General features: G+C 39.1%; 1 protein-coding gene across 5 annotated transcripts in view; it reads left to right on the top strand.

The window, feature by feature from the left end:
* MCTP1 (multiple C2 and transmembrane domain containing 1) overlaps positions 1 to 23,039 on the top strand; it is a 170,493-nt gene that overhangs the window by 117,490 nt on the left and 29,964 nt on the right. For all 5 annotated transcript variants that reach the window (XM_033163778.1, XM_033163776.1, XM_033163775.1 and 2 more), the window contains one exon: positions 22,883 to 23,002. In XM_033163778.1, the coding sequence (XP_033019669.1) occupies positions 22,883 to 23,002 (120 nt within the window). The remainder of the gene's footprint in view (positions 1 to 22,882; positions 23,003 to 23,039) is intronic.

The raw sequence follows: 23,039 nt of genomic DNA, 5'->3' as shown, positions 1-23,039 counted from the left end.
TAAACAGGCTGATAATCTTCCATTTAGCGTTTTTAGCTAGCCAAGGATTACAACACAGACTAAACCAAATTAATCATTCCCAAAACTGAACATTGATTTGTTTTGTGCTGTGATGTTAGTTTATTCATTTAGTAAATAGCTGCTGATTTCACTATTTCATTTTTTATTTTTTTTTAATACAACTTTAAGTGCAGTTAAAATGTATCAGCGCATTAATTTCCCATTCACTCAGAGAAAATATTTGAAGCTAAATGTTTTCCTTAGTGTTTCACTGGGTTATTTTACTTGACTCATTCAAAATGCCTTCTGTATCTAATATTAACAATACTTCTTGACTTCACCATAGCAGTGTGTTGCTGAGTTGTCTTTGTTTCTTTTTTTTAAAAAAGCACAAATATGAACTGAAACTACTAAATTTATTGAGAGATATTTGTGAATGGAGTCTACCTTATATATTTCAGGAAGCAGCCCTGAGAGTCAGAGGAAGGGCAGGTGAACAGTTGTACCTGCTAAACCCAAGGGTCAATTAATTAAACACAGCAATTTTTCACCATAGTTTTCAGAATCATGCATGCAGAATATATGTAAACCAGGATTCATGTGAAATTGCTGGTTATGAAATACAGGTAATAAATATTTGTACACTTCAAAAGATTGAACCTGCACTTCTGTGTACACTTACTTGGGAGTAAGCCTGTTGAAGTTGGTGAGACTTGCTTCTAAGTAAATATGATTAGGAACAACCTGTAACGGTGTGCACGTTTACTTAAAAAACAAATCTCACTGAGTGTTTGAGTATTTACTTCTGTGTTAGAAGTTTATTTTAGGACCAAACTATTAATCTGTAACTTTATGAAAAATTTATTGGGAGTAAATTCCACTAAAAGTTAGACCTGCAAGTAAATAGGACTTGGCAGTAAAGGTGCAACCAAGAGCCCTTATAATAAGAGGGATTTCAGTATACTGAGAAGAGAAGTGTTGGTTGCCTGAACAGAATCGTGCCACATCTTCTATGCCCTTTTCTGTCAGTAGCAAGATGCAAAAAGCGCTTCTTGACTGACAGAATGGATCCGTATTTACCATGATGTTGAAGCTGTCTGTATTTAGATCTAGAAATAAAAGTTATCCTTTAAAATGGCATTATATATGTTTCTGTTGTAAAAGTTAGAAAGTATAATTTAATTGCCATACCACTAAAAACCATTTTATGTCCAGGATGGATGAGGCACAATTTTAGTGAGATTTAAAGTACAAAGCAGCATAGGCAAACCAGATTAAAGAATGATTTATTATATTTGGGTTTTCACTTTTATTCACCTTTAAGACATCTATTTTAAAAGAAAGTTTAAAAATAATCTTGATAACCAGAACAAATGATAAAAATGAGACATCGAATTCACAAAGGCTTTATAACTTTATGACAAGTAATTCATCTTTTGGGGTTAGTATAGCATTCTGCACCAGCATATGACTCATAATTGACAATCTCAGTTGTGTATTTGTTCTTTTATGGATTTTAAAGACTGAATAATGCCAAAGATCAGAAATCTTCCGGAAAACCCATGCATTAATTATTATTTTTCAAGAAACATTGTTAAAAGTTTTCAAAATGATGCTTCTTTTTATGCAGAGAGAAATTTTGTGGGAAGACAGAGTTGTCATTAGAAATGTGGAAATAATTCATGTCTTATTGCATACGCATTCTGAAACATGGAGATTCTGAGAACTAATGTAAAATTTCAGCACAGTTTATAAGCACACTGAAGTAATCTCTAAAAATATGTAATTGGCCAAGAATTGATGTTCACATGTGAAATCCAGCTTTGAGGCTGACTTTTCTTCTTAGTATTTCATTGGGCACAGTTCTCGTATATAATTTAAGGATCTGTGTTGATCATTTTAAGACTAGCCCTATTCATTTTAAAATCTGTTTAAAAAAATTAGTTTGTATTTTTGCATTTTGTATTTTCCTTAAAAAATAATAATTACAAATTGTTGTAAATTTCAATGCATTTGAATTGGTTTTTCTAATTCAGTCCTCTTAAAAGTCCATAATATTGCCTTCCACCAAACATATTCACCATGATTGCAGTACAAATAAAAATAGCACTTAAAAAAGTCAGTCCAATAAAGAAGTTTTTGCAAAGTAGGCATAATGCATTTTTTAAATTAAATATTAAGCAAAAATGCATTTTTCAGTTTCAAATTGCAACCATTTCATTATAGTGAATAAATTTATTTTTTAAAGCTGAATAGAATAAATTTACAGCAATATTAAGTGAATGTTTAAAAACAAATTTATTCAGCAGTGTTTGCATTTAGATGGCACCCTTTCTTGATTTTAGACTATTAAATGAGATTAGTGGAATTGAACTGTTACTGTAAAATCTGTATGCATACAATACTTCAGGCTGCAGTAGTCTTATAACAAATATTAAATCTATTGATGGTTCTTTTGAATTATTTTAAAAAGAGTTTGTTTAATCAGTAATATGTGTTGACATAGTTAATTTGCATGTTTAATAGAATAAGAAATGTGACGTGAAAATGTTGAATTCAGCTCACAGCTGTTTTACAGAGAAAAGCCATCTCATACTGATGTTGAAAACTAACGAAGTGGGTAAATTCTTTGGGTGATATTCAGCTAAGTCATATTCAGAGTAGACCCCATTGAACTCTGAGCATGAAGGACAATGGATATCACCCGTTGATTTTAATGGGCTTACTCTGAGTATGACTCTCATTGCATAGCACTCTTCATCATTTGCACAAAAAGCCCCCAAAACACATATAGATTCTGCCCACTGTTTAATAAAATTCATGTTCCTCCAATTATTATATGTAGTTTGGAAATATTTTTAAGATGCTACTGTGTCCGTTAATGACAAAATGGAGTGATTCTGTACAATGCATTAATTGTCTTTCTGAAACAGGTGTAGCTGATGCCCTGATTATGCTTAAACTATTCTAGGAAATAGTATTTAGAAGTCAGCCTGATTCAAAGGCTCCTTTTGTAGTTGCAGGAATGCTGAGATATTCGTAGAGTTCTTCTGCATATACTGTAAGTGATTTTCCCATTCACTTTCCTGTTAAGAGGAGTTCTGGCCAGGCATCTCCACTACATCCCCTCTCCTTGCTGGAATTTCGATGTAGGAGCATTAGATCATGTTCAGTAAGCACCAGCGGCGGAAGAGTATCAGTGTCTTCCCCCACCCCCAATTTTTAAGCTTGCCTATATCTTTGTTGAAGAATGCTAGTTTGCCTTGTTTCCTTGAGTTCACTAACTGCACTTTTAGAAAATGCCAAATAAGAGAAACTCATAAAAGCAAATGTGTGTTAATATTGGATTAATGGGGTGGGTGGGGGAGAGAGAACAGTTTAAATGTTGGGATGGGGAGCTAAACAAAAAAGGTAAAGATAAACAAAGCCATTCTAAAAACTGTGTATAATAAGCAAAATAAACCTTTTATACATCTGCTACGTCAATATTTTAATATGGGGTGTTGATGTGATTTTTAGAATTTCCGTCTTGTCTGTTGAACAAAATAACCATTAAATGTTGTTCTTCATTTGAGCCTGTAGGTAGCACTATTGCCTCACAAAAGCAATGATCTTTCAAAGAGGCACGGCCTGATTTATTTATTTATTTAATCTTGGTAGCCTAAATCCTGGCTAGCAGTACATTTGCATAATTTCCAGACTTTCATGATGATCTGTGCTATTACAACAAGTGGCCTAAATATTGTCTTGGCCTTGGTGGGTCTCTCTTTCAAAGATGTTGTGTTCTGTTCTTTCCCTCTGTGATCTGATGGAGCCTCAGCTCAGCACCAAAGCCCAGTATGCTATTTGAAATCCCGAAAGTTACAGTGATAAGCTATCTGAAAAGAAAATTCTTTTTTAATGCATTGCTTTTCAGATACAAATGCATCTGTGGGGTTCTCTCTTAACGTTCTGCATTCCATTTTCTTCTTTATACAAAACACTATTCAGCACTTGCTTTATTTTCAACTCACTAATGAGGTAAATGAAGTCTCAATCTCTTAATCTTGCTTTTCTTTTCATCTCCGGACACGGCCACCTACAGTATTTCCATTAACTTGTGTGAGAACTGGATTGGTTCGTATGAGAGTGGCATATAGCAGTAGTAAGCGGTCCCTGCACGGTGCTTACGCCATTTATTAACTAGTACTCTGAAGTTAGCAGCATGTGTGAACAACAGTTGCTGTTTTGAGAGTTCCTTGGTAAATGCTGTGAATAACCGCTGTAGGGTGAAACAACATAATTCAAAGCTTGCACGTTCGTAATTCTCCCAGAAGGGATGCATTGTCTTAAAATTTCCCAGAATGGCTAGTAAACAGTACACCAGCTACTAAAGTGCATCTTTGTCCAAGGTTCACATGGCTTTACCAGTGGCACTTTGAATCATCAAAATAGCCTCTTTTTACTAGAGGGATTGTTCTGCCCCTTAATACGTACTTTCTTTTAGATCCATTATACCCATAATCAGTATATGCTACCAAAGGAGATTTAGTTATTATTCTAACTAGCAATCATAGCTTCCCTGAATGAAAATTTGGAGCTTTATTCTATTTTATTAACAACAAAGCAGAGAAAAATACTGTTTTGAAGTTATCATAGATTTGTTATATCTTGTCTCTAAGGAAGATGGCCTTTAACGATTACAATAGTTTCCTTTTATTCATTTGTTTTTTTTTTTGGTTAACATAAGGCAGCTGTGAGTGTAAAATTCATTGAAATTCACTAAGTGGGATTCAAAAAAAAACTTACAAAGGCCTATTAATGTGCATCTTTATTATTCCTTTGTCAGTGTGCTGCACCATGGGAGACTTGAGAAGGGAACACTACAGCCTTCTATGAACAAGCTGTTTTCTAATCATATTATCTGTGCATTTGTGCGTATACTAGAACATGCAAAGTCAAATGCAGGTGGGAGGGAGCTAACCTTTGACTCACTGTAGCAGCAAAAATATTTCAGGCTATCAGCATGGGAGTTTTCAGCTTTTCATTGTCTCAATAGAATAGAAGGTATCTTTATCTTGAAGGCGAAGAGCACAAATAGATCCCCTGTGTATGCTGTACCACTGTTTGCATGGATTCTTATAAAATGTGAACCTTGCAATTTGAAAAATTAGTGAGGGAATTCAAGCATAAAAGAAACCGAGAAAAAGTATTGTGCTATCTTATCTGAGTGAATGCAATAAGGTTAACAACGAGAGCCTCTCTTGCCTTTTTGGGGGGTGTATGTGATAGGTTCTCCTTTCTCTTTTTCTTCTCCCCCCGCTGCCTCCGCCCCAATTTTCACTGTCACTAGTGAAGTTAGAACAACTGGTGTTCACAAAAATGTTCATAGCTTTATTAGTCAGAGAAGGGAGACCATTTCCATTGTAGAGGGCCCCAAAGAATGAATAAGGGCTGTTGAATGCCTGGGCTCCATTGAACAGGAACACAAACTGATGTAAAAGAATCTTCTATCTATACATAATGAAATCTTCACAATGTTTTCATTTTTTTTCTTGTGGAAAGCGCCCAATACAATATGCTATAGCAATAATGATTTTGTGTGTGTGTGTCTACAAAGTTATAAAGCTTTTATTTAAATGAGAAATAGCTAAGCCAAGTAGGTACCATCTTAATTTTGAAAATAAGTAAATCAAAAACTGCCCTTGCCTAGTAATTTGGCAACACGAAAAGAAATGGGGGGGGGGGGAATCCGTTGGTATCCATAAATGCTGCTAGGATTCAAAGAGTTACCAATCACTTTTGCCAGCTCAGTAAGCTTGGCTGCTTTCTTCTTCTGCCTGCAGCATATATGCACTGGGTGGCAGTCCAGAAAAGGCTCCAACTTTTCAGGTGATGCAGGAGGGCTTCAGTACGAAGGTAGTGTGCTCAGAAGCCCCTGGCTTGATTGTGCTTTGTAGAAAATGTAGAATTGGATGTAATTTAAGCAGTGGCAAAACACAGGTGATATTATGATCCTATATTATTTAGCTGAAATAGCGTTCTTGTAGCCTTTTAAACATTAACAAATTGATTGTGACATAAGCTTTCATGGTCTGGAATCCACTTCATCAGATGCATGAAGTATTATCTTCAGCTGGCATGTGTATATACATATGGGTGTTGAGAAAGGAAAATTGTAAATAGTAGGGTCAAATGGTAATGAAATGCAAAAATGCAACAGTCTGTGTACTTTGACCCTACTGTTTACATGTCATGCATCTGATGAAGTGGACTTGAGTCCACTAAAATTTATGCCATAATAAATGTGTTTATTCCTGAAGGTGCTGCAAAACTCTTCACTGGTTTTGCTATAACAGATTTGTATGGCTACCCTTCTGGGAGCATTTACATGGTGTGGCTGAAGGTGTTGTAGATGTGGTGGTGGTAGTTGTTGCTGTTATCTTCACCAAGTTGTCCAGGCCTTAGGGAAGTCAGTAGTCAAATGTAAAATGTAGAGTACTTGTGCTGCCACCCTCCGGACCTCTCAAGGAGGAGGCACACAAAGAAGGGTCTCGGAAGATGATCTCAGGGTCCAGGCATGTTCATATGGGAAGAGGCGGTCCTTGAGGTATTGCGGTCCTGAGCCATTTAAGGCTTTATAGGTCAAAACCAGCACTTTAAATTCAGCCCATAAACTAATTGTTAACCAGTGCAGTCAGACCAGGATCGGTGTAATATGCTAAAACCATCTTGCTCTGGTGAGCAACCTGGCTGCTGAATTCTGCACTAGCTGAAGTTTCAGAACCGTCTTTAGAGACAGCCTTACATATAATGCATTGCAGTAATCTAACCTTGAGGGTACCAGAGCATAGACAACAGTAGTTAGGGTATTTTTGTCCAGATAGTGGCGTAGCCGGGCCACCAGCCAAAGCTGATGGAAGGCAGTCTGGGCCACTGAGGCAACTTGAGCCTCGAGCAACAGCAAAGGATCCAGGAGTAACCCCAAGCTACAAACCTGCTCTTTCAGAGGAAGTGTAACCCCATCAAGAGCAGGCGATCTCCCACCCATCCGGTCTAGGAAACCACCCTCTAACAGTGCCTCAGTCTTATCTGCATTGCATTTCAGTTTGTTGGCTCTCATCCCGTCCATTACTGAGGCAAGACACTGGTCCAGCCCTTCCACTACCTCACCTGCAGCTGTAAAGGAGAAATAGAGCTGCTCCATGTACTCCAAAACCCCCAGATAACCGGAGCAGTTTCGTGTAGATGTTAAACAACATAGGGGATAGGATTGAGCCCTGCAGAACCCCACATTGAAGATTCCACTGGGCTTAAAAGCATTCCCCAAGCAACACCCTCTGGGAACGACCTTCCAAGTAGGACTGGAACCACTGCAAAGCAGTGCCACCCACCCCTAGTTCGGACAGTCGCTCCAAAAGGATACCATGGCCAATGGTATCGAAAGCCATTGAGAGGTCGAGAAGAATTAACGGGGGCATGTTTCTCTTGTCTCTCCCTCAACAGAGGCAACCAAAGCAGTTTCTGTGCCAAAACCAGGCTTAAACCCCATTTGAAATGGATCCAGAAAATCAGTTTCTTCCAAAAGCGCCTAGATCTGGTCTGCAACCACTCACTCCAGAACCTTGCTCAGGAAAGGGAGATTAGCAACTGGCCGGTAGTTAGTTAGGTTTTCCAAATCCAGGGAAGGTTTCTTAAGGAGTGGTTTTACCACTGCCTCCTTCAAACAGGCAGGGACCATCCCCTCTCATAAAGAGGCATTGATCAGCTTCCTGGCCCAGCCAGCTGTTCCCTCCCTGCTGGTTTTTATCAGCCAAGATGGGCACCCTGACTGATCCAAGCACCTTGTCCACATCCTTGAGCCTTACCAACAGAAACTCACCCAACAAGACTAGACTCTGCTCTGGACACCCCATGAGATTCATCTGCTATAACAGGAGAGTCAAGGTCTTGGTGGATGCAAGCAATTTTATCCTCAAAATGCTTTGCAAACAAGTCACAGCAAATGTGGGTTTTTTGGGGGGGTATTGAGTTGTTGTTTTTATTCTGATTATGTATTTTGTGGTTTTATATTTTGACTTTATTCTGTGAAACACCCTGAAACCTCCGGTTATAGGGTGGTATATAAATTCAATAAATACAAATGAAACAAATAAATACTTGTTCTGTTCCAACAGAAAATAACCCCTTTCTTTTTCTAGATGAGTGTTCACAGCACATCTTGTAATCACAATTCAGATACTTTACTGGCATAGTTATAGTATACATACATGCCTGAGTATGTACAAAGGGATGACTCCAAGCATTTGCTAGGATGTGAGTAAAGGACTATATGTTCTGCTACCCAGGACATGCTTAGGTCACATGCTTGGTCTATGAGTCCTTTGTGTCTTTTTACCTGGTGATACAATGGCGAATAGTCTCGTATTGGGGACAATGTGTTGCACACTCTGACCAGACCAGAAGCAACCAACTTCAGTGGCTTTAAAAGAGGATTAGACCAATTCATGGAGGATAAGACTATAAGGGACTGCTAGCCAGTATATTCCACTGTTCGCTGCCTTGGAAGTCAGTATGCTCCTACAAAGCAGCTTCTGGAAACCATAGGAGGAGAGAGTTCTGTCACACTCAGGCCTGCTTGCAAGCTCCCCCTGGCATCTTGTTGGCCACTATGATAACAGAATGCTTAACTAGAAAAAGGGCACTAGCTGGATCCAGCAGGGATCTTCTTACTGTCTTATGTGAACACTATACCTCTCTGCTTTTGACATTCTTGCTATGGCATGCTATTCAATTCCTATGTTCCTATCAGAGTTGTTGGATATCCTTGTGCACTGTACTAACATTTCAGGAAGGCAGATTCTGTGGATGCCTGAAAATGTAATGTGCTCCCAGAGAGCTCCGGGAATACAAGTATGTCTAGTGTGTGTGTGTGTGTGTGTGTGTGTGTACAAATAACATACTGTAGTCATCAAGGCTTTAAATTTCCATTTATTTTAATCTTACACCTCCTAAGTTACAGAAGTATCAGAAAATTGTGAAATGCCAAAAAATTGTTGTATTGACTGTCGATACCAAGCTGAATTCCTGTGATGGCACACATTGGAAATTTCTGGTGTATTTTGGTAGGAGGACTGGAAAGTACCCAAAATTACAGTGACTTTCCAAGGGTTCAGACAGGTATGGGTTAAATGAACCAAGGCAACTCTACATATGTTTGAGTAGCAGAATTGTGCCGAGCAAATATTTGGGATTTCTCTTTTTGCCACATAGGCTATATACGATAGAGTAATGCAAAAATAATTTTTGGGCCTCCAGGGGGCCAAAAGTTACAAGTCCCATCATCCCTGGTCATTGACCATGCTTGCTGGGGTTCATGGGAGTTGTAGTTCAGCAGCATCTGGAGGCCCAGAAGTTCCCCACACCTGATGTGTAGACAATTATTCTTTGTGCTTCAAACCCCAACACTGAATAATATGCCCACAGGGTGCCAAGAAGTTATGTGTGAAGACCCAGATTAGGCAGGCCTGTACTTTCACCTGCTAAATTCATTTTAGTTATTAAAAAGCAGGTCTCGTTAATCCAGACTTGTTTTACTACTTTATTTTGAACATTCTGCCTGCCACCGACTGCTATATATTTCTATGTTTGCTTGTCTGTCTTGGCGTTCTGACAGCACACAGTGATTCTCTTGAAATGATCCTGACTTTTGCAGTATTTCTCCTCGGATGGTGAAATCTTGAATCATTCTAACCATTTCCTTTCTCAATTGGTTTTGCCTTATCTTTTCTTACATTTGCATTTGCCTGCCTTCCACAGCACTGTTGTATTGGCTAGGCAGATGATAGGAGTTATAGTCCAGAACATGTAGAGGGCACCAGGTTGGGGAAGGCTGGTTAATATACACTTGTTTTTCTGAGTCTGTGTAAATGCTGTGAGACCCGAGTAGAAGCTGCTTTTAACAATGCTAAGCTTGGTGTTAATTAACTAAAATAGATTATCCCCTTGCCTCTGCCATTGCATTTGTGCTAACATTTGGTTATTACCCTTTGCTACGGATTTCAAATTTTATTTTCATGTGTGAAGCAAATTCTCACACGGTCTTCAAATTATCTCCTTGGGGGTGTTTTTCCTGAGTTAATCCTGACAGAATCTTCCTGCCAGATATGCCCATCAACTCTCTACATACAGGAACCTCTGTGCTTCAGGCTGTATGCAAATTTAATGCCCATCTCAGTTCTGTTTCTCTTACATGGATGACAGATATTGTAACAATAACCTACACATTTCCCTATGGGGTTTCGATTGGATTTCCGTATATAAGAGTGCTTATATATGTTTTTTTGTTTTGCATGTGTGTTTCAGTACAATATTGGTAATGTATATATGGGTGGTGGAATGTGTGTTGTTTGCTTACATTTATGCATAGGTAAAATGTATATGAATGCATGTGTCAAGGCAGTAAACAGCCAAGGAATATCAGAAATGTATCTAGATCCCAGGGAGACTAATCAGTTACTAAAAAATAGATATGGTGGGGGGAAATGATAAACAAGGAATGATAAACACGGGATGTATACTGAAAAATAATTCCTAACATTCGAGGGTTTCTGCCTTCATAAGGAAAACAAGAAGTAACAGCATAGGAAATGAGCTTTTGTTTTCTGATGTTTCAAAACCAGCATAGTGAGGGCAAATGATATACCAGCAATCACACAGTTTTCTTTACATGTGTCTGCAGTCGTCAAGAAGGCAGACTTCAAGTGTTTGTCTGAAACTAATTTTCATCGTAAGTAGCTTAGAAGGATTGGGATCAGTTTAACACCACCTGCTATATTATGTATCTTAAACGGGAATGGTCCTCATTAAAAAGAAAAGAAAGAAGCCTAAACTTAGATGGTGTGTGCGTGCGCCTAAGATTGGGGGGGGGGAGTTTTAAGTGGAGCTGCTTCATATTTTACTGTGCCCCCTGCACCAGCACCTCAGGAGAATGCAAGGTTGCTGTTGAACTCACAGCTAGGCCATGCTAGTATGATTTCATGCCACTGTATATTTGGTTGCTATCATTTGAGTCATTGCTACATCTTGGGAAAAGAGCTGCTGTAATGACTTCATTACAGCAGTGGCAAATACAGCTCCCACATTTAGTACACTTGCTGTTTCTGCTTGATCATAGTCCAACTGCATACCAGATGAGGTCTCACATGGTCTGAGGTGCTCGTATCAGGCCCATCATAGAATATGAACCAGCCCTGAGAGACTGGCTGAATCATGGAGACCATTCAATAGTGGTTCATATGCTTCATAATTATACCGCACTATAATTATGCAGATCAGGTGATTTAGAGTGGGGAAATGGATAATATGGTGCCGCTGTCAAAAAATTATCCTCCATGCAGTTATCACCCAACCCTTAGAGTTTCTGTGCTTTTAAAAAAAATGATTCTTCACACATATTGGCACAATGGGAAGTAGACTTTGCTATTCCGAGGAGGAAAGTGGTTAAAGCTCATTAAGACAGAATTTGGTTTTTTTTCTGATGAAAATGCTACTGATGGAATCTTGCTTTTTGGTATTGGGAAAATTAGAAAGGAGCTTCAATCATAGTCAAACTGTGAAATATTTGTCACTAGCAACCTCATACCTAGCGTTGCTCGGGAATTCTAAGAAACAAAAAAATCAGTGCAGTTGTGAAAGGTTTGTTTTGCCATCTTGATTCAAAATGGTGTCTAGATACTGATGAAAACAAGTTAATTGATCTCAGGAACCATATTATACCTTAAGAAATAGTTAAATGCATAGCAGACAAATAACTTTCTAAAATATATAGTATATATCTAGAAGGCACATGAATTGTAGTTTTTTCACAAATACTGAATAACTACATACATGGAATTGAGGGTGCAAGTGCAGTTGCAATACACATCACACCTTCTCTGTTGGTAAGGGGAATCTGCAGATATTTGTGTAATTTAAAAAACCTGCAATATCTGTTTAGCAAGGAATGTGTATATACCATGGGAAGCAAAGCGCCTCTTATCACTTTCACCTCTTAAAAACTATTGTCTGTGTATAAGTAGTGAGAGAGAGCAGAGGGAAAGCAGCAAGTTAAAGCCGGATTTCGCAAAAACATCTTTGTAACAATTTCTTAGCTGTTCTTGGCCTTAACATGTATCAGAGGGGCTTGCTCTTTTATGGTCACATTTTACAAATTGCTGATAGTAAAATTGTTACTGTGCTCAAAATCTGTCTTTCAGAATAAATCTGTGTTGGTTTTTGGAGGGTCTGACTGATTAAACTGACAGCAAAACCAAGAGCGGGGATTTTAGAAATTTGTTGTGAGGATCCCAGCACAAAGTCCTCATTTCTAGTTTAATTAGATTTATAGGGAACAGATTCAATTATAATACAGTTGTGTGTTGTGTATTCTTTGAGACTGTTTTCAGTATTTTTTTCCTCTACATCAACTTTGTGAAACATGGTAAAAATATCTCATGACGGAAACAAATTTCAATTTAGTACATCTAGTCAGGATGCTATGTATGCGTGTGTGCAATTCTACATTTGTTCATGTTGAATAATATATGACTAAAATATCTGGAATAGTAGTAGTTGTATGATTTAGAAGAGGCGCTTTGACACTATAGATACAGAGTTTGATTAGTGTAATATCATGGCAATATATTTGCATAAGAATATTTCACAATGCACTTTGGTGGAACATACATTCTATCAGTAGAATTTTGCTTGTGTTATCTTTCTGTGCTTTCTACATTTTGTTTAAGCTGCAGGTGAATCTCTAGGTGCATATCTGAAACAAGGTGAATATTCAGAAAACAAAAAGAACCAGATTCTTGGGCAGTGGTACTATATCACTGCATTCATCACTGATATTATCGCCTCCAACATAAATTGTACAAGTTTCAATGCTATTGGTGTAGTTCAGATTTCCAACGGGCTAGCTATTTCCTGTTTTGCAAGAATCTCTAGATTGTTTCCCTCTGTCTTTGAGCTACCTTATATTGAACTATGATCACATGGGATCATGCATGTTGAAATTTCTACACAGAAGTAGCTTCCATGTAGGGAATTGCATGAATCCCTTCACTGCAGCAGGGGCAGGACATTTTTCTTCACAACCACACTAGGAAGAAGAGTTTCAATCCCCACCTCTGCCCATCAGACTCCCAAGCATGATTGGAGTCTCAGTCAACTGTTCTTTGCACTTCTAATATGATTTGTGCAACACAGACATTAAATATGTAGGCTCTAATATCTACTGCTCTGGCAAGTTCACTAGTCTGGGTTACCATCCTGTAGGGATTACCTGAATGTGAGCTGCTGAAGGAACCTTCCTCCTGGCATTAGTTGAGAGGTTTTAATATTGTATGTTGCCTCAGTTGCCTTTGGAAAGAGAGGCGACCTATAAATAATGGTACAGGAAGCCACGCAGAAGCACAGAATCTAAAGGTGTTTTGACAGCTGTTCCAAGAAGTGTAGCTAAACCTTTACATCATATCACAGGTTCCCTTTGGACAGCTTTTTCTGTTGCTTCAAAAGCTCTAAAATCAACATTTTTCAGACACAACCCCTTTCATACACCAGGGATGGATGAAATTATGTGGGATGGTGTCCTAAAGCTAAACTAGATTTGGGGGCATAACATGTTTCAAACTCACAGGCAAGGGAGCGGGCTTGGGTACTTGAACTTGGTGCTGCACTCTTTCTGTTCAGATTGTTACAAAAGTTGGGTGCCACTTCCGCTCTCTCTTATTCCTGAGCCGATGGTGCATTAGATGGACAGTAATCCTATGCACCCCTTGCATCCAACTTGTACCTAAAACTCTGCACAAGCTTGCACCAGAAAATTGTAGAGTTGGAAGGGACCCCTGAGGGTCATATAGCCAAACCCCTGGGGCAATGCAGGAATCTCAACTAGACCATCCCTGACCGATGGCCATCCTTCTTCTGTTTTTCCCCTCAGCCAGGACACACAACAATAGAGACTGGAGGTGGGGGGAAAGATAAATTTTGACAATGGAGCAGATTTGTCAGGTGTGGGCAGGAACAGCTTGAAAACTTTACACAGAGAGGAACCCCACACAGGTTTCCCCACATGTAATGTAACAGGGAGCCAGCTCATATAGAGAGAAAGACATTGGGGGGGGGGAGTTCTTACCAAGTATTTTATTCAATATCCACAGAGAGAGGCTCAGAAAAGGTGCCTCTCACAATAATGGCGTTGCTCCAAGTAAAGCCCTACCCCCTCCGTCTCTCTTATTATATGTCATCCCTACGTTGGCTGATCTGTGCTTTTTGCCTCTGAGCTTTCTGTTCTCCTACTTTCAATGCCTTCTGGGTTCTGAGAAAGGGTAGGTCTGGAATGCTTTCTAAAGATGCTGAGTCTGTCAGCTGTCTCTCCCCTGGTGCTGCTGCTTTTTCCTGCTCCTCTCCCAATATTTCCTATCTTCTCCTCTCTGCAGTCTATGAGCTGTAACCTCCCGCAAACCACTGTTGCAACTTTATACTGTCATCCTCTTTTCTGGAAGGTTCAGGCTGGGGAGATGGTATCCACCATTCCTCCCGCTCCACAGGTCTAGGTCTGTGTCTGTGTAATAAGATGAGAAGAATCATGCAGGATCAGACCAAAGCCCAATCTAGTTCAGCATCCTGTTCCCCACAGCAACTAGCCAGCCTGTGGGAAACCCACAAGCAAGGCATGAGCACCACTGCATTCTCCTGCTGCTATTCCCCAGTGACTGGTATGCAGAGACAAGATACCACTGATCCTGGAAGTATCATCCAAAACATGCCACCCTGAGTTCCATGATGGGAGGGAAGAGGAACAGGGCTTGTCAAGCTGTATTTTTTATAAAGAACATGTTCCATATAAATTTAGCTGCAGAATTGGACAGAACTGGCTAAATGTACTGCCATGTAGTTTTGAGTCAAATTCTTTGCTAATGCGCCACTTATATGTAGCATGTAAAAGGCCTCTAGTTTTTTCTGCTTTACTATTATAAATAATATTTGCCAACATATGTTGAAATGTCAAGTAAGCAGATGTAGAAATTAACTCCAGCATCAAAACGGTAATTTGAAAGGTGACATTCTTGAATAGTCAAGTACTTAAAAAGCAAAGGCATATCTGTCTGCGTGAAAACTTGTATGTCACCAAAACTGAAGTTTTTTGCAGCTGTTGACTGAATCAGTGACTTGCAAAGTTAATATTCTCTGACTCAACGCTAACACAGGCCCTGTTTTAACACCTAAATGACTCAACAGACAGATCCAAGGCATACAGTATTTTTTACATTAAGCAAACAATAAAATGCTGTAAGTAAAAATTAAACACAATTTAATTGGAAGCCCCTTCCATGAGTTTCAAATGCCAGCAGAATCTGTTCAAGCATGTCCACCCCCAGGAACAAATCTGAAAATTGGAGGCTAAAGCTTACAGATTTGTGCTCATGACTGCAGCTTTTTATTTTACCCCAAACTATCTTTTTTGCAATTTGGAACTAAATCAGTGTATGATACCATAAAACAATTACTTTATTGAATACAAATATGCCGCCAATTTGTTGAAAGTGCTCTTTTAAAAAAACACCTAAAATGTTACTTTGCAAAAGGATCCTTCTAAATTAAAGAGAGCACTTAAGTTTCGTAACTTTGTTGGACAGTTGTTAAGGAACTTTACAAGCCACAAAGAATCAGAAAGATCTCTAACCTGAAAGGCATAGATAATGAGAGGGTTTTTCCAAAAGCTTAATATGGACATAATTGAATTACATAATGACTTCTTATAGATGGTGATTACCCCTCACTTCAGCACTACATTGAAAACATAACTTGACTTTTAAGGTGTACATAATAATAAAGCAAAAAAAACAAATTGAGAATGGGCTATAAGAGTCATGTGTTCATTTAGCAAATAATTAATGTACAGAATGGTCTGCTAGGTAAAATGACCAAGACAAAGGCCCAAGAAACAATTGGCAACTCTGTTGGGGGAAATTGAGTACTAAAAAGAGATAAGCTTCAATGAACCTGAAACCTTTACTACTTAGACATTATTTGATCCAGTCATTAATGCAAGCCAGCTGCAATTTGATACTAGTGTATTTCTACCATGAAAAATAATGCCAGCTCCTCCTTGGTTGGGACTGTAATTCTGAGTGAGTAAATGAGTGTTGAACTTCAGTTAAGTGCCATGTTGACTGCAATGTGTGTATTCTACTTGGATTCTTTAAAATGTTTGTCAACTTAGTAATGTATGAAAGATCACTTACTCTTTGAAGAAATCATCTACAGTGGTGCCTCGCAAGACGAAAATAATTCATTCTGCGAGTGTCTTCGTATAGCGAATTTTTCGTCTTGCGAAGCACCAAGGCAGAATAGCGGTTTTCGCAGAAAAAAAAATTGTCTTGCGAGGCAAGCCCATTGACTTTTTCGTCTTGCGGGGCAGCCTTCCGCTAGCAAATGCCTTTCGTCTAGCGAGTTTTTCGTCTAGCGAGGCATTCGTCTAGCGAGTTTTTCGTCTAGCGGGGCACCACTGTACCTGAAATGGTTGTATTAAGCATATCTTAATATCTTAATAGCCTCTTATCCAACCATATGCATATGAAAATTATGTGTCTTTGAGCGTTTTCTTATGTAAATGTTAAGATCGTATCAAGGAGTATATCAAGAGGAGCCATGGCACAAAGCAGAAAGTGTGGCCTCGGATCAACACTGCCAGAACAGCAATACACAATATGGTTGCATCCTTCCACAAGAACATGCACAGCACCATCCAGTATGATGTCTTATCCTCTGACACATTCCTTATAAAGAGCGTTGTGAAACAGAGCTCATTTGCCCCAGTGCAACAAAGCATGTCTCTCCCGTATTGGTCTCCACAGCCACAGCAGGTGCTGTAACTCTCCAACAGTTTGACTTCACCCCCAAAGATGGACTCCTCTATTGCTCCTGAGACAAACGGATTCCAACACATGAAAACTCTGGAATTTTGATAACTTGGTAACCTTTGTCATTGAACCAGTAGTTTTCCTCTCTCCAAAGCAAGGCGCTATAGAAATTCTCAGTTTGTTGTAAACAAAGATTTATCTAGCTACAGGTGGCACAAGAAGATATAGGAGGAAGATTTGAAATTTGGAAAGCATTTAATCTCACCCCCATTTCAAGTCGTGTTCCGTTGCACTTTTTCTTTAAACATGGTAGCCTCTTTCCCCTTCAGACTTCACAATAATGAAAGGTTACATGTATGTATCAAGTGTTATATTGCACTTCGATATATAGAAGCTGGCAGCCATTTAAAACTCTTTGAAAAGTTTAAGAATAAAATAAATGCAGTGTATTAAAACTGCAACTTTAAATATTGCTAACAAGTGGAACAGAATGAAACCTTTAAAAAAATCACATACAGAATACTTCTGGTTTACAATGTTAAACATTAAACCTTACATGAAAAGTTCATGCTTGTCTTATATCTGATGTTGTCAATTAAGGCATGTGATCTTGGCTTAGTCAATAAGTTAGATACAACGTGAGCTTCAAACTCTAGGCGCAGTCAGCTTTTATCCTTAGCCGGCAGCCCACAGCAAGAACTTCCACGCTCAGGTCCACTGGCCAGACTCTGTCCAATCGGCTGCTTATGATTGGCCAGTTTAAACTTTAGACTTGGAGGGTTATCCCACCCTGCAGTGCGATCGGACAGGGAATTTGCAATAGCTGGTTGCTGGGACATGACTCCTTGCAGCCCTGGGAATGGAGGGCAGCCCGCGAGGGTTTGCAACCACTGTCCACCGGAGCAGGGTAAGCGGCCATTATGTTACAACTAAATACATAAAATTTCCTTCCAGTATTAGGCAGGATTCATTTGATGTTCTTCGGCTTATCCAATTTTAGTATGAAACATTAACTGGAGATATTCCACATGAAGAACTGCAAAGTTGATGGAGCCACCTAATCAAAACAAATTTACCTTGGCAGATTTGTCAACATCAGTGAAGTCTGCTTTTAGCTAAGGCCCTAGAAATTTTGCAGAATTTCTTGTTTTAATATAAATTTGGTTTCCCACCCCTTTCCTTTTCCCACTTACAATCATGTAAAGACATTTCACATCATTTTATAGAAGTTAAAGATGAAAGTGCTGTGACTTTGCTTTGAAAGTACTGACATTTCCACAATGCAAGCCCCAGAGTCTGTAGATACAAGCATCACATTAACAGCCCACGAATTACCGATGAAAAATTCATGCCACTGTAGTAACTTTCATATTGGCAAAAGTCAGACAGAAGTGAAAACAGCATATTTAACAGAGAAATCTGTAAATATTCACATGATGATGATATCTGAGACACTTCGCTCCCCCTCAACTGAGGATTGCAGTGTACACAAAAAAGAGGAAGGAAAAGTCTTTATCTGCAGCCCAAATTAATGGTACAGCTTTCTGTATCACTAATTCCTTTTCTGACTTCCATAAAGCAGTGTGTGCTCAACACACAAGCATGGTAGACCTTTACTTTGGTATTGGTTGTTAGCATCACATTCTCCCCAACCCTCTTGGAGAGGTGAGCCATAGCTGTGACTGCCTTGACAATATGCTTGTCCAGCTCAGCATTGCTGGAGAAGTTGCTTGTTATGGTGGAATCCAGGAAAACAAAATCATCCATCACCTCGTGTGTGGTCATCAGTGGTGATGCATGGAGTGCTGGCAATGTCCTGACCCAGGATGTTGGTCTTTATCAGGTCGATGGTGAGCCCGAACCTCCTGCAGGCTTGGGCTGTAGAGCTCCTGGAAGTGCACTGTAAATACTGTGCCATCTAAACATCTCTCAGAGAAGGATCCGTCACACTTTTGTCATTGTGTGGAGATGTGTCAGGTTGAACAGACCCCCGTTGTTCCTTGAATGGAAGTACACACCATCTTCAGTTGAGCTGAAGGCATAACAAAGCAACAAGGTGAAGTATATGCCAAAGAGAGTTGGAGCAAAAACACAGCTCTGTTTCACAGCACTCTTCATAGAGAAGGCATCGGAGGATGAACTATCATATTGGAAGGTGCCATGGATGTTCTTGTGGAAGGACACAATTATATTGTGGAGCTTATGTGGGCATCCTGTCTTATTGAGCAGTATGAAGAGTCCTTTTTGGCTGATGAGGTCAAAGGCCTTCATCAGGTCTATGAAGGTGATGTACTACTACCACACTTAATTGTAGCACGATCTTTGATAGAGGAATATGTTTTTTGCTGTAAGTGGCTAAGATCTTTTTGCTTTGAACATAGGCAAGAACCTTCTTAATCAAATGAGAATTATGCTAAAGCTATTCCACTGTACATTCCATTAAGTCTTTAAGGTGCCACAAGACTATGTCACTTATTCTACACTTTTTTTTAGTACTTTAGAAAAATCTCACAGTAGAGACATTTTCAGAGGTGCAGAAATTGCTACTATAGTCTCCAGGTATCAAGGTGGGTGGGTTGAGCTGACAGAATTACATTAAGGCCTAGTTTGCATGACACATGAAGGCTCCCAGAGAGGAGCTTGCAGCCACTTTACTCCTCCCCAGCCTTTTTTTATTCCTGTGCTGAGCTAAGCCAATGTTTTGTTTAGTGTGTTGTCTGAACTGGGACTGGGCAAAAATATTGTCGAGGATCAGAGTGAGGGAATTCCTCATCACTGCTGAAGCAACCATGCTGGTGCTGATTGGCATGCCACAGTTCACTGCAGTGATGAAAGCCAGGACCAACAATGAAACTGCCAGTGGCTGGATGGAATGTCAGCTCAGGTGCCTCTGCAAGAGAAATTCCTTCCATCCTCCTGTACTGTGTTCAGGCATTGTTTCCCCCCACAAACAGCCAAGTGGGTAACCTGCACTTGGCTGCCACCTTAAATAGGCCAAGCACAGGCTGTGCACAGTTCCCAAGCCCCTGCCACTGATTGGCTCTGTGGGCGCTACCCGCCCATACCTGAGAGGACCATTGTGGCTGGAGATGAATGGTAGCTGGTAACCATCTCCTCCCCTGGCTACACCAGATGATGAAGGCCTACCTGGACCCACCATGGCTGTGCCATGCATCAAAACGTTTCCCACCCGGAGTCCTTAGATGAGCTGTTATTGCTTCCCCCTGTACTCCAGGCATTGTTTGTCCCCAGTGATTTCACTGTATAATCATATCTGGTTTGACTGCATGATCATCACCAGATTTACTGATGTAGCTGCAAGAAAGGAGCACAAATTCTAAAAAAACAGCTGATACTAATCTCACAGAAGATTGAATCATGTGTTTTGTGTGGATGGTTTCAGCATCAATTTTATTTAATTCCCCCCCCCCCCAAAGATGTTGGAATTAAATATGTGAAAATGATGCATCTTTCATTATTAGCTCTTTCTCCATTGGTCATGATCCTTCATTTAAAGTTGAAATCTTATGCTGCCCAGCAACAATGCAGTCCTGTGTATTTATCTCTTATTAAAAACAAGGTAGCTTTCTATTTGCACAGGTGTGTTTAAAATGGCTGAACAAGAATCATTCTACAATTTTAAGAATTAAAGGGTGTTTTTTGTGAGTCTAGACTCCCACATTTTATACATTTTTTCCATTTTATACATTTTAGCATGTATGGTTTTATTTTGGACTCAGGCTTGGTGCGGATCATTTTGGATGTTCTAAATGTATTAGAATTATGTGATCATTGGTTCCCAGAAATATAATAAAATGAATTTGAACCCAGACATTATGCCTACATTTCCATAGTGTTATAAAGGATATAGCAGTTACACTCCCTCATTTTTTAAGCGCCTATTTGCTTCATAGGTTATGGTCTACTTAATGCTAATAACTGAAAAGGGTGAAGCATAACTGCTCATGAGGAGACAAGTCATCTGTGCATTAGGGGTTTTGGTGAAGAGTGGGCTGCTGTAGGTGAGAGAAAGATGGGGAAGGAAGTGTTGCAAAGGCCATTTAAGTTGTTTTAGTCAGTTGGGTGTCGTGTTTTATTTATCTGGGTACTGGGTTAAATTGAAATTTCTAATTCTTGACCTTACTGCAGTTGAGTTGTTTTCTTTTTTTTAATGTAGCTGTTAATTTTTTTTTTGTTTATTGGTCTTGTTTTTATGGGTTCTGTATGTTTTGTATTTTTTCTGTATTTTTTATTATTATTTATTTCATTGTTACCCAATCTGGAATTGAAAAATTCAGAGAAGAGTGGGTTAACAACAACAACAGCAACAGCAACATTGACTTTCGATTTCTGTTTGGAAATAAGGATGGAGGACATTACTTGATAGAGATGATGCCTTCTACTGGAAAGATCAAGCAGGCCTTTTGCCTCCTCTCCAGGAGGAGGAGGAATCCCTCTTTCACCAGACCAACTGTCAGAGTGGACAACTCCCCGACCCCTAAATGATTATTCAACTGGAACCACATTGATGACTGGAACCTAACTGTTACAACGCTACGGATAACAGGAAAGAAAAGGAGACAGAAGTAACAAAAGAACTTGCCCTAACAAGAAAAGACAGAAATCTCAATTAAGGAGCAAAAACCTAAGGAAGGGAAAGGAAGCCCTAACAGTATGTGAGGCAGCAACAGAAGGCATATCCCACACTCATCAAGATTGTCGGTAGAGGCAGGAGCGGAGGGTGAGGCATACTAGATCTCCAAACAGAAATTCATAATAAGAACATGTTTTCATTTTTGTGAGATGAGCCCAGAGGATATTCCTTGACAAGGGACATATGAGAGCAGTTTCCTAAGCCAAGGTAGACTTCCTCTGCCCCCCCACCCCCATTCCTTGTGTGTCTCAGTGTTTTGGAGAACGTTTGTACTGAAAGCATTATCTAAGAAGGCATCATCCCTATCAAGAGATGTCCTTCAATTTTGTTTCACAAACAGGGAATAGTATAATCTAGGATTATAATCTGCTTTATACCATTGCAGAGGTGTTATGTCACTTCCCACATCTTCATTAATTAATTAATTACCCATAAGTTTTAATAGATGAATTTGTTGATTATATCTGCAGAAACTTGCATAGAAATGAAAGTCACCCTTAAATAAGATGCATGGCAGGCACCATGTTAAGAGGCCTTCTCTGAAAAAGAGGCAGAAGAATATCTTCTAAAATAGCATCTGTATATTTTTGTAATACTTACATTTTCTCATTTGCTGTACACCACTTATGGAGATTTATATATTAAGCGGTAATATTTTAAAATAAAATAAAATAAATCTGCCTCGTGGGTTTTTTTTCCATGATAATATGTTTTTAACACAAGTAAACATTTCTTTTAAGTCTGCTTCTTTAAGTCTACTGTGCGATTGGTAGCTATTATAATATTTTTGTTAATCGATTGATCTGTTCTTAATTACAGTGCACTGGGGAGGGGACTATATTTGTTTTCAAATACTTGCACCTTGTTTCAGTTCTGAAAAGATTCCTTATATCAGCTCATGTGAACAAATGAACGCTAACATTTATAATCTCAGTTACAGGTAGGTAGCCATGTTGGTCTGCCATAGTCAAAACAAACAAACAAACAAAAAATTTCCTTCCAGTAGCAACTGTTTGTTCTTGGTATGAACTTTCGTGTGCATGCACACTTCTTCAGAAAAAGCTCATACCAAGAAGGAATTTTTTTTATTTTATATTTTATTTATAATCTCTTTAGTGTTAATGTGGCTACAGAAGGCTTTGAAAAGTATCATTTTTTTTTCTTTTTGCCTAAGATAAAGTGGGTTGCCCTGTGTAAGAACTGCTGAAAGCAACAGATTTTAGGACATGTTTAATAGTTTTTTCTGTGCCAGAAATGGGAAATTTTAGTGTATAATACTCTATTTTGCATATTGTCATTCAAGGAAATCTAAATACCTTGTCTTTCTCTTTGGTTCCAGCTCTTCCTCTTTGTGACCTGGAATTTTGAGCTGTACATGATTCCTCTGACACTGTTGCTACTGTTGGTGTGGAACTACTTCCTGATCATTTCAGGAAAAGATAATAGACAACGTGATACGGTAAGTGTCTCTTAAGCTTTTTTGCGGTGGGGGCAGA

The sequence above is a fragment of the Lacerta agilis genome, chromosome 11 (assembly GCF_009819535.1).
Source record: "Lacerta agilis isolate rLacAgi1 chromosome 11, rLacAgi1.pri, whole genome shotgun sequence".
Lineage (NCBI taxonomy): Eukaryota > Metazoa > Chordata > Lepidosauria > Squamata > Lacertidae > Lacerta > Lacerta agilis.
The sequence above is the reverse complement of the archived record's forward strand: the minus strand, read 5'-3'. Positions and strand labels throughout refer to the sequence as shown.